General features: G+C 34.2%; 1 protein-coding gene across 1 annotated transcript; it reads left to right on the plus strand.

The window, feature by feature from the left end:
- Positions 1-8,008: 8,008 nt before the first annotated feature.
- On the plus strand, positions 8,009-11,842 carry LOC143568065 (protein LPA3-like). The gene is made up of 9 exons (XM_077054306.1): positions 8,009-8,106; positions 8,170-8,298; positions 8,872-8,919; positions 9,026-9,065; positions 9,170-9,270; positions 10,089-10,281; positions 10,359-10,457; positions 10,566-10,683; positions 11,654-11,842. Exons 1-9 carry the CDS (start codon positions 8,047-8,049, stop codon positions 11,772-11,774), a joined length of 909 nt encoding a protein of 302 aa, XP_076910421.1. The 5' UTR covers positions 8,009-8,046; the 3' UTR covers positions 11,775-11,842.
- The last annotated feature ends 640 nt before the right edge of the window (positions 11,843-12,482 follow it).

Genomic DNA, 12,482 nt, shown 5'->3' on the forward strand with positions numbered 1-12,482 from the left:
ACAAGTTTGACTTTATGTTTTCTCATACTTCTAGTGAAAACCGACATTCGGTTCAGAAAAATTTTATTCTTGTAACGGGATTTTAAGGCTACTGACCAAAATTGACTTTCGACCCGCTATTCAGATTCTGGTCAGTACCAGCTCGCTTAAACGTTTAAATTAACACAACGGAGTTCTAGATATCCGTTTGGAACAATTCCATCGGAAACGAGTTCGTGTTTATTTATATTTTCATATCTCAAAGTTTCAAGTTCAATTAATTTGTTTTGTTCGACATGTTAGTGGACAACTCGCTCAATTATTAACTCGTTTATCGTTATCATTCTACACTTTCCTTCGGTTTAAGGTGAGTTTAATCATTCCCCTCTATTTTACTGTTTTTAAAACATTTTGGGGACATATGCGTACTTATTATATTTTTATATCATATATATACACACAAACTCGCAAACATAATTATTGTGTGTATTTCAATTAAATGCTAATTGCTACTTGTTTAATTGTTTACTTTATCGCATTCGGAGATGTCCAACATATTCTCATTATAATATGATCATACGGCCATCGTAGTAACCTAAGCCTGATTTGCTTGGCGATGGTAAATCGACAATCTCAGTCATTGTAACCAATGCCCGTTCGCATGGCAACGGTTTAGTGGCACACTAGCATGTCTATAGTTGGTATATGTTTTGTTATGGTTTGATTGATTACTGTAACGATTCCGGCAAATCCAGGTATACCCTAGCCGGTATATACTATTTACGTGTCATTTAATATTGATTATATGAGTTATAGTACATTTATACGAGTATATATGATTCATAGTACGAATCATACTCGATTATATAGTGAATCGTATTGGAATTACAATTAACCAATGAACGATTATTGAAACCCGAACGAATCGGGAATTACATTATAGACGAAGCATATAATGTTTAGTGATATTTACGAAGTATTAATGCTTCGGGATAAGTGAATTATAGCACAGAGAAAGGATTTCGATTTACTAGTACGTCGGTACGGTAAACGAAACCTTTAACATCAAACCAAGCAAGAGACGATCAATCAAGTCGAAAAAGATGCACAATTACCGACAATACAATGTTTTAAGTCATTTAATGTCATGGGTTAAGTTTTTTTAAAGTTTTTAAATCAGTTTTATGTAAATTTTATTTTAACCCGAAAAACAACCATTTTAGGCTCATTTTAAGCGTAATTACGAGTTTAAACGAGAAACGAACTGAACCAGATTATCCACAACATTATCCGGATTGCGTAATCCGAATGTGTGGCCTAGAATGGATGTGTGGGACCCACCCCCACCCATTACTTGGACCGATCGGCCCTATGGTTCACCATATCATTTCATTTTTCTTTTTTTCAACAAAAACTCTCTCAAATCTCTCAACTCTCATCCACATTCATCCAATCTTCTTGAGTTCTAACCAAAGATTTGAAGGTATAAACATGTTTTAATGCTTGAATCTTGTTTCTAATTCTATAATCTTGAGAAAAGGAAGTTCCAAGTGAAATATGGGTGAAAACCCAAGATGGAACCGATCCTTGCTAGATCAAGTGATGTATACAAGTTATACACGGGATCTTGATCCAAGAAACGAGTTAGAAGTGTCAATAACGAATTTTTACGGTTAGAATCTTGTAAAATGAATTTCTATGTGAAAGACGGGAGAAAACCCGAGATGAAACCGACTCTTGCATGATCAAGAGATGTATACATGTTATACAAGGGATCTTGGTCCAAGAAATGAGTAAAAAGAGTCGAGAACGGATTTTTACGGTTAAAACCTTTGTTTTTATATCAAAACCGACACTATGAAAGAAATGGTTTGATTGTTGGTGTAACTTGCTTGGTATAGTGTTATTGTGCTTGTAAGTGTTGTATCTAGTGGCTAGCAAAGGCTAGAAACCAAGATCCTTGCGATCTAACGCTAGAAAACACAAGATAGTTCGGTTTTCGTGTGATTTAGTGAGTTTGGACAGATTGTAGTGTACTTAGAGTCGGGTCACGAAATTTCACAGAGATGATCTACACATGAAAATATGAGATCTGTGAATTTTTGGTAATTTTTGGATAAAAGATGAATATTTGGTGAATTTAATGCTCGGTTTTGGCCAAAAATGGTGAAAAATAGCTAAACTTGATGAAAAATTCTGAAAAATTTAGGATAAGCTTTTTATAACATATAAAAGTCACACACAAAATTTGAGCTCAGTTGGAGAAGTATAAGGGGGCTTTTCGGTAAAACGAGTTCTAGAGCTTTCTAGCTCGGTTTTTGTGAAAATGGCTTGAAAAATGAGTTTTGGGTTCTGGAAAAATTCCAGGGAGTTATGAGGATGGCAGGGATCATCCCAGAAAAATTTGGGATTTTTCTAAAGTCTTTTGGTATTTTTGACATATTTAGTGTTTTAATAAGGTTTAAAAATAGATAAATAAATGTAAATATAAGAAAATAAATCTGGAAAATTTTTATAAAGTTTCTTACTGTCAAAATAAGTTTTGTGCAAAATTTCAATACCCGAGACTAAACGGGTAATTATTTGTGCTAAAAAGAACATAAAAACAAATTTCTAAAGCTTAAAACGTGTAAACCGGCAAAACTCGCATAAGCGAGCTGACTGGTATATAAAAAAAAACCTAAAAATTGACCATTTTCATAAAACTAAGTAATTAAGTAAAAATAAATCATCCGAAAATAATTCGGATGATTTGGGTAATTTTACCCGATTTTACTGTTTCCGGCACCTAAATGACGGAAACGGGCCCCGCGGCCAAACGGGGTGTCCAAACCGAGCTCTAATTTCATCACTTTAACTAAATTAACAGTCAAACACCATTTTTGGGTCGGGTGTGACCAAACCCATTTTTGAAACTAAAAACGGATAACCGTGCTAGGCACGCAAATCAAGGAAATCATAAAAATGATAATTTTGACCGTCAGACTCTAAGCAAAGTCACAATCTGAGTCCTTAGAAGTGTCACGGGTTTAACATTGTCCCCGAATCGAGTACAGTACTGGGCTAACAATGTCCCCAGATGTACCGATTGATACGTATTTAATTTATGGGAATTATATAGTAACGACTAGATATTATATTACAGATCCAGGCTTATAGCAGTTCATTGTATCACGTCCCGACTCACAGAAAGGTGAGTTTTCACGAGCCCCTTTTTACTGAACTGTTTCTAAATATTTTCCCGGGGCGGAAAACATGTCTTTATTAAAGTATTTAAATACATACCGATCGTATGGAAACACTTGTATATATATATATATGTTTGATGCACAGAATATATAAATTGTTTATCGTGTGTAATTGTTCTGGGGTAACATAGTTCCCAGAGGTTATTATTGTTCTGGGGTAACGTAGTTCCCAGAGGTTATTATTGTTCTGGGGTAACATAGTTCCCAGGGGTATTATTGTTCTGGGGTAACATAGTTCCCAGGGGTATTATTGTTCTGGGGTAACATAGTTCCCAGAGGTTATTATTGTTCTGGGGTGACATAGTTCCCAGGGGTTATTATTGTTCTAGGGTAACGTAGTTCCCAGAGGTTATTATTGTTCTGGGGTAACATAGTTCCCAGCATAATTTCATTGCTAATAAATGGTTATTAAAATGATCTGTCAGTGTTTATTTAAATTAGTGAAACTCACCAACTATTCGTAGTTGACCCGTTTTCTTACATGTTTTCTAGGTATGCCCAAGTTGGAATGATTGAAATGTGCTTAATGATCTGTGCTACGTGTTGGAAGCTTGCTGATCTATATTTTGTAATGAATATATTAATGTCTTATTGGTAAAACTCGTGTGTAACACCTAGACAGTAACGAATTAGCAACAATGTAATATGATATAAATTAATGTAGTGGTATTTTCTTTATAAGCAATGCTGTTGATATCAGATGTGTCTGTTGCATCCCGTGTACGTTTCCGCTGCGGTTACGGGATGTTACAATTACTACCCACATATTTTTGTTTGAGCATTTAACATTTATCATATATTATATACATATTATTGTTAGTGTCAAAATTGGTGATCGTCTCACTCAACATGTGTTGTTGACAAACTCTATTATTTTCTACGCATATGCAGGTTGTTTTTGAATTGAAGTTTAACGTGAAAAGAACATCTAGACCAGACCTTAGAATTTAAGAAAGACAATCATTATTTAAGCTTATCTTGTATTATATTTACCTATTTGAATTGTCTTGTAATATTTGAAAAATTGTGTGTACTTTTTGAAATAAAATAATAAAAAGATATTGTCATTTATATTCATGATAGTACCTTTGAGCTATTAACAATCGGCTCACGCCCCGGCATTTCTGCTATAGGTTGGGGTGTAACAAGATGCATGAAAACCGTTGGTGCATTGGTTAGCCCAAAAGGCATAACACAAAATTCATAATGCCCATATCGAGTACGGGATGCGGTCTTGGGGATGCTATCTTCATTAACGTGAAGTTAATAATAACCTGAATGGAGATCGATCTTCGAGAAGCATGCAGCTGCTTGAAGTTGATCAAAAATTTCAGCTCGATCCGACGGTTGAATCTCCGGGAATTTGTATTTTTTTGAGCTGCGTTTTCAAATCTGCCCAACGAACTAAACACGAAAATGGGTTTAAAAACCCAACTTAAACAACTTCAATCCTTATTTCCGTTGTTCAAAATGATTTTTATGGATTATGTACCCTCTGTATAAAAATCAGAATGATCGGACTGTTAGCTCTTTAGTTATAGAACGATCTTTACAGACATGCAAAACTAATACAATTTATCCATATTTTAAAACATGTTTTTAAAGAACTTAAGATCAAAATTAGGACGATCGGACCTTGTCATCGCGTTCGGGACATCGAAAAATGGTTTCGGGTTGAAGACGGGTTTCGGCCGCCACCGGACCACCGCCGGCTACAGTTGGCCATCGCCGGAACGCCATCAGCCACTGTTGGAATTCTATGCCTTCTCTCTACTCCCTCTCTTTCTCTAGATTTCAACTGAATTATGAGAATATGAATAATATGTGGGGTGATCCACCTTATATAGGTGCGGTTTTAAACGAGTTTTACGATCGTGTTTCGGTCTCTCGCTTCAACGATCCCGCTACTTTGAGTGACATTGTATTTTCCAAATGCATTTAGTCAAAATATTTATTCCATTCTCGAGTTAAATTTGTTTCGTTAATTTATTATTTCCACTAATAAGTTATTATCGATCGTTTCCCGGTGTCGGTTCCGTGTTACTCCAAACTTAATAATACTAGTGTAGTTGTTTTTTATTCCAAAATCAACCCATCCAACTTATGGTGTCTATTTGATTTATTTTATCCACATAATAAATCTCAAAATACGGCGACAATATTAACTTTTGCAAACTTACCGGTATAGGTACTTTAATGACTTGTTCGAAAATACTAATGTGCATTTTCCCGCTTCGTTATAACTCAGAATTGAGTCACATTTTCGCCTTCGTTCTCGCTTTTCAATCCTCTACACTATTCATTTGAATCCACCCTTGGATAGTCTCTAATGTCCGGTTGAATATTCGCACATTTAACCGAAAACGTTCGTTACTTCTAACTTATCATCAAAATTTATTTATTTGGTATGACTTCTCATGTGCTTTCCTCATATATATTACCTTCATTCTTAGAATACAATAATATTTTATCTTACGGTCTTAAATTATCACTTAACCCGATCTAAACATGTCTTAATCTCGATCATGAAATATAATAATACTTTTTATTTTACCGAGTGTCACATATGGTTAGACCTTCTATGACTAAAATGTCACAATATGTTATATGTTTTGGATGATTAAATGCTATGAATATATATGTATTTTTATTTGCTTATATACAATATTTACAAGGTGTTATTACATATTCATGTTATTTGGTTTGCACGTTTTTTTATATTTTGTGAAGACTATAAATAAAAGTCAATGAGAATCATTATGTAGAATTGTTTTCACAGGTCAATAAAAAATTGTTTTGCGATATTAGAGGGGGAATGGACACATGTAAGGGTGAGCTTTATGGGTTCCAAGCCACAAACAAACCCACCCCCTCTCCAGTAGGTAAATTGCCAAATTACAATTCATGGCAAACCTTTGCCACAAATAATATATGATTTGAAAACATACATGTGTAATTAATTATTATTATTACATATAAATTATTTATAATAAATACCACTAACTCAAACCTTCACCATTTTTATTCACTCAAATGCTTAATAACTAATTTCTTAACGATGATCTTGGGATATTCATACCGCCGAACGATTCTGATAACGACATTTTTTAAAAGATAAAAGCATACAATTTTTCAAAGATCTCATCGAGCAAGCCGAAGAGAAAGACACGACAACATCATCATCGAGCAATATAACAGGCCGAAGGATCATTTAGTTTAAATTTTTGTTTTTTAATTTTTTTTAGTTTCAATTGTCGTATTTTATTTTTTCTGTCTTCAGATATGTTATATTTTCAATTTCAATTTTAATTACATTTAGTTGCTCAATTTATTTTAGATTATAAAAAACAAAAAAACACAAAATGTTTAGGGTACTTGAGGGTCGTGTCGCCGTTGATTTGGTCGTTTGTATGTACATAAGGGTAGAAATGAGATGATAGTGTGAGATTGACCGGTACATGGATAATACCCATAAGTGCTCCTTCCCGTCTTAAAGATGAAATTAACATGTGATGAATTGAACCACCATAATGTTTTGCTCCAACTTATTATATGGTTTTGCTTTATACATTCTAACTTTTTTATCATGTGATATCCGGTCCTCTTGTCTGATGTGTTTTTTGTTAATTAATGTCAAACATAAGTAGTAATGACGTAGGGTATGTTTTGGCAAAGAGTTTTTAGAAGCTTCAAGCTTTTAAGAAAAATCTCATACTTAATAAAAAGCTTTGTTTGGTTGAAAAAGTTTCAAGCTTTGTTTGGTTGAAGAAGCTTCAAACTTTTAATTTTGGAGAAAAAGTTCATTTTTAAACGCTACTACTATTAGTGTTTGAGAAAATTTTATATTTGAATTTACAAGTTTGGTACTTGAACTTTCATCAACTTTTGTTAATTTATATAATAGTTACATATATTATCCTTATTCAAAACTAACTACTCCATGACTCTTTAAAAAGCCAAAACTTTTTCACACGTTAATATTTTTTTTAAACAAATTACATCATAAAAAAGAGCATTTTATTCTCTTTAATTTGAGTAAGATATTGATATACTTCTTTACCGGTTATGATTGACAACAAGTCGAGTCAGACAAGCTCGGGCCATGTGTAAGACCAAGTTAGGGTCGGAACGGGTCGGTAAAAAAAGGTTAATTTAGCTCGGTTCATGTTGGAACGGTTTTGAGTCGAAAGGGGTCAGGTCAAAACATGTTTCAGATTAAAATGGTGTCGGGTCAGAAAGCGTTTCAAATCAAAAGGGTTGGTTTAAAAAATTATCTATTTGAAATTACTCTATATTTTAGCTTTGTTTCTTGATATCGCCACTGATTACACGCTTACTGCATTTGCACGAAGTACACGTCTGCATTCGGGTTATGCGTGCACTAATATCAAATGAATCACGTATCGACACTGATTATGTGTCAGGTTGCGCGCACACTCTGCCGCATCGTGCTGACACCTAATTAGTTTTATTAAAAGCTCCAGCTACTCTGGCAAATACCTAAATATATCTGAAAAGCTCCAGCTACTCTGCCAAATACCTAAATATATATCTAAAAAGCTACAACTAACAAGTAACAGCTACCAGCTTACAACTAACAGCCACCAGCTAGTTTTGCCAAACATACCCGTAAACATATCTACCAAAGACACCGTGCCTACCGGGTTAGCTATACAGTTAAGCTTAGGGGTGAGTATAAATGGTGGAAGACCCGTGAGACCCGACCAAATTATTTACAATATGGTTACGGTTGTTTCGCGTTATGGCCCGGATATAAAAGCTTCTCGTCACCCAGCTTGTAATTTTGGTTGGTTTGAAAATGGCGTTATCCACTTTCCCAATAGCATCCAGCTTACCACCTGTTGTTCACCACCAACAGGTAATTATATTAACAAATCAATCGTCTTTTTGATTTCTCAAACTTTACAAGGCTAGCTTGCAGCTGAAACTGAATTTGAATTTCGGAAGAGTAGCCGCAAACCCGACGGGTAGAAATGCTGAATTCGCCGTTAAGTCTAACGGTTCTTCTTCGATTCCGTTTCCGGGTGATTACGAAGAGCTTCTTGATCAGGTTAGATTTCTAATAGTTTGGGGGAGATTATAAGCATACAAATGGTGGTCATGTGAAGGGCCGTCATCACCAACAGAGCCGAAATAAAAAGGCCCTTAGGTCTAGACCTATACATGTATAAGAACAAGGGCATTCTCGTTTATTTAAAAATTGAGCATGTTCGTGTTCGTTTGTTTAAAATCTAACGAAAAGTTCACAAACATATGAACATAACCGAACAAATATAAAACCATTAAGATATGACTCATCCATACAATATTTAATTATTTTCTCTTAGTATGTAAACGAACATAAATAAACGCACATAAATTTTGACCGTTTTTCTTTTTAGTTTGGGCCCAATAACATATACTTGATTAAATGGATTATAGGTAAAGAAAATTTGGGTTCAGTAATTACAAGATTTACTAGAATACTAGATCCAATTTTTTATAAGTTTATATTTTTAAATATATACATATAAATTTTGCCCCCCTAAAAAAGGGCCTTGGCTGAGGATGCGGCTCGCCTTGGTAATGTGTATAAACACAAGTCATGTGGATTAAAATTGATCTGTAACTTTGTAACTAACAGGCAACAGAAGCAACTAAGGTGGCTTTGAAGGATGGAATACAGTTAATGGTGAGTTCATTCATTACTCTTTTCTTATATATCAACACAAGATGCAATGTTACATATCTACAATATAATTCCAATAGAGTTTCTACTCCACACCTTTCAACCACAGGAGATTGAGTTTCCAACAGCTGGCCTCGGATCTGTCCCAGGTTTCTTCTTGTTACCCCCCCCCCTCCCCCCACCCACACACACACACACTTACTTTCAATGTTACTGTGACAATTGACCTTTGTACCTATGTATATGCTGATAGGTGATGGTGAAGGTGGGATTGAAATGACTGGAAGTATGCAATTGATTCGTGAATTTTGTGACCTCCTTGTAGCACCAGAAAAGGCTACACGAACCAGAATAGTATGTGAATAAGCGATTCTCCCCATAATTATAATATATTTCATTGCAGACTGTAAGTGCTATTTGGAAACAGTTTGGCAGAAAATTCATTTAGTTAAATGAATGGACATGAACTCATATCTCATTCATTTATTTATGCCTGTCATCGTTTATGTTTGTTTGTTTATATATTCAATTAAAATATTTAGGCACATTATAACTTAATGTAGTTTTATGAAATTAAAATATCACCTCTTCCGATTTAGTCCAGTTTTGTTAAATTTTTAGGCCCAATATATTGATGTTTATGTTTACTTTCTATTGGTTTTTGCTCGGTTACATTCGTTTATCTATGTTCCTTCGTTTAGATTCACGATCCTTTTGTTTATACTATTAACAAATGAACTTTAAGGAACAAGAAAACCCCATTCGTTTACTTTTAATTGGTGTTTGCTCCGTTATGTTTATGTTCCTTTGTTTACGTTTGTGAAGCGTTCGTTTATACTATTAACAAACAAACATATACGAGCACGAGCACGAGCAGTCGAGCACACTCATTTTCTTAACGAACGAACACGAAGAAAACCTCGTTTGTTTAACTGTTCGTGTTTGATAATTTGTTCGGGTAAAGTTAAACGAGCAAACACGAACATGCCCTATTCGTGTTCGTTCGGTTTGTTGACAAGCATAGGTAAAGGTAATTTTTTAATATGTTATATTTTCAATTTTCGTTAAAATCATCAAGTAGGAACATGCATCTTATATTTATAATTCTGATTATGTTCAAACTTCAAAGAGTTTACATTTTAAGTCAGAAACACATGCATCAAAACTTGCAGTTTTTCCCAGAGGCTAATGAAGTTCAATTCGCAAGAAAATCAGCATTCGGAGGCGCTTCGTTTAAGTTGGATTATTTAACAAAACCCTCATTCTTTCAAGATTTTGGTTTTGTTGAATCGGTTAAAATGGTTGACCGTGTTAAGGAAGAAGATGAGTTGTTCATAGTCGGGTACCCTTATTTTAATGTCAATGGTAGGGACTTGCTCTTTCTTTTTAAGTTACATTTAAATTATTTGGTCGTTTAATTTCATTTTAATTTTGAAAAACAGAGATGCTTGTTGTGGAAGAGCTTTATAGAGATGCAGTTGCAGCCACAAGTAGGCAAATGATTATATTTAACGGCGAACTTGATCGTATCAGATCTGGATGTATCCTTTCTTACGTAGAGCTGTTTTTTATTTTTAAACCTCATGAATCTTTTTATTCCTAGATTAGTTTACTAGTAAACTTGTGATTGTCCTTGAGTTTAAAACTAGATTATCCATCGTTCTTCTATCCAAAACTAGCCGTGCTTTTAAAGACGCTCTTCCCCAAGATGGAGACCGTATATTACATCCACAATTTCAAAGGTCGTACTGGTGGGACCCTTTTCAGGTTAGAATGCTTATTATGTGTATCAAAACGGGTGGGTCAGGGCGGTTGTTTACGGGTCAAAACGGGTTGGTTCAAAGTGGGTTCAAAGGCTATATTTTTTTATGGCGGTTAGTGGATGTAAAGAAAGTGTACACTTCCACCCGCTCTACAGTTATTTTTTTTTCTTCAACTAGGTATGACCCGTGAGAAAAATACTTGCGACTCATCTTGACCCAAAAACTTATATTATAGCCACAAACCAACACTAATAAAATTGTTTGGGTCGATATTGTCCCATGTTTAATGCATATTTCTTCATATTAGAGTGATTAAGTTTTTAACCAATATTAGGGGTGTAAGCAAGCTGAACCGAAGTTTGGCTCGTTTCGTGCTTTATTTCTATAGCTGAATATCGGCTAGTTAGTAGGTTTTTTTCAAGTTTGAGCTTGGCTCGGTTATTATTTATTAATTAATTTAGATACATTTTGTAATTAAGTATTGTATAAATTTATAGTTAAAAATTTTATACATAACATAAAATAAGTTATTTAATTAATTTTACCATATTTTTATATATAAAAATAGATATTATATTAAATATACTATATAAATAATAGGCTCTTTTGGGGTCGCGAGACAGTCGAGCTCGATAAGTGATGCTCGGGCTCGAGCTTGTTTAAGCTTGGGTCGTTTGAGCTTTTAGCAAGTTGATCACGAGTGGCTTGGCTCATTTACACCCCTATTAACCATCATGCAAGACTTCCTACTGCAAACAAAATATCATTCTTGTGAAAAATAAAATTAAGGTAAGCTAAAAGATACATGTAAAATGGTATTACTGTGTTGTGCCTTTTATTAACTAAATAACGATGATTAGTCTGCAACAAAGATCGCTGTTAATGGTTAGATAAGTTAATTCATCATCAAATTATGTTCTTAATCTATTTTCTGATATAATTAACTCATTTCTGAATTTTGAAATCCAATGAAGGAGTTACCCTGGTCCATGGAAGGTGCTAAGAAGAATGGGAAGTAGATATGTATGTGTGCATCAACAGGAACAGATGCCAACCCTAAAGGAGGTTGCTTTGGATATCCTTCCATCGGCTTAAACGTTTATAAGTTTATCAGGTATGTAGTAAATGCAACGCGCCAAGTTTGATGACAAGAATACATTATCTCAACAACAATGTAATATTCTAAAATAAAGTGATTTAGACAGTTTTATGCATTAAAATTTAAACAAAAACTTTCAACCTGTTTGACCGTTTTCGTTTTAAGGTATTTTTTTTTTAATTTTATCCATGATAGGAACTGATATGGGCAAGATTATGGAAACAAGCAATTCGCTAAATGCTGAAAACTCAAATGTATTAAACTTATTGTTATTTTGTTAATTATTGTTATGATATATGTTGGTTCTATCTGTTCATACCCGAGACTCAATTTAGAAACAAATTATATATTAATAACATATGATCCTACACACTTAAACTTCTGGTTGGCGTCTTTATTCCGCTGATTTGCAGCTTCATTCCGATCTGTGGGCAGCCAATTTTAAATTCACTTGCGATATAACCACAATCGTTTTGTATTTATAACTTTGAACTTATTTGCTGTTATCATTGGCCTTCTCATGATTTCCAAATCATATAAAACTTTTCTTGAGCTTGGTGATTGTTACATACTGAAACCATTTCAAGGACGTGGGGTTTATAAGTCAAATGGGTTCCCTCACCCCATTGGAATAGTCTTTTAGGTTGAGTTCTTCTGTTTGGCTTATAACGTCATTTATCTATTCTCATTGAGATGATGACGGG

The sequence above is a fragment of the Bidens hawaiensis genome, unplaced genomic scaffold (genome assembly GCF_021521415.1).
Source record: "Bidens hawaiensis isolate Kalapana, Puna unplaced genomic scaffold, B.hawaiensis_p1.1 tig00023796_1, whole genome shotgun sequence".
Taxonomy (NCBI): Eukaryota; Viridiplantae; Streptophyta; class Magnoliopsida; order Asterales; family Asteraceae; genus Bidens; species Bidens hawaiensis.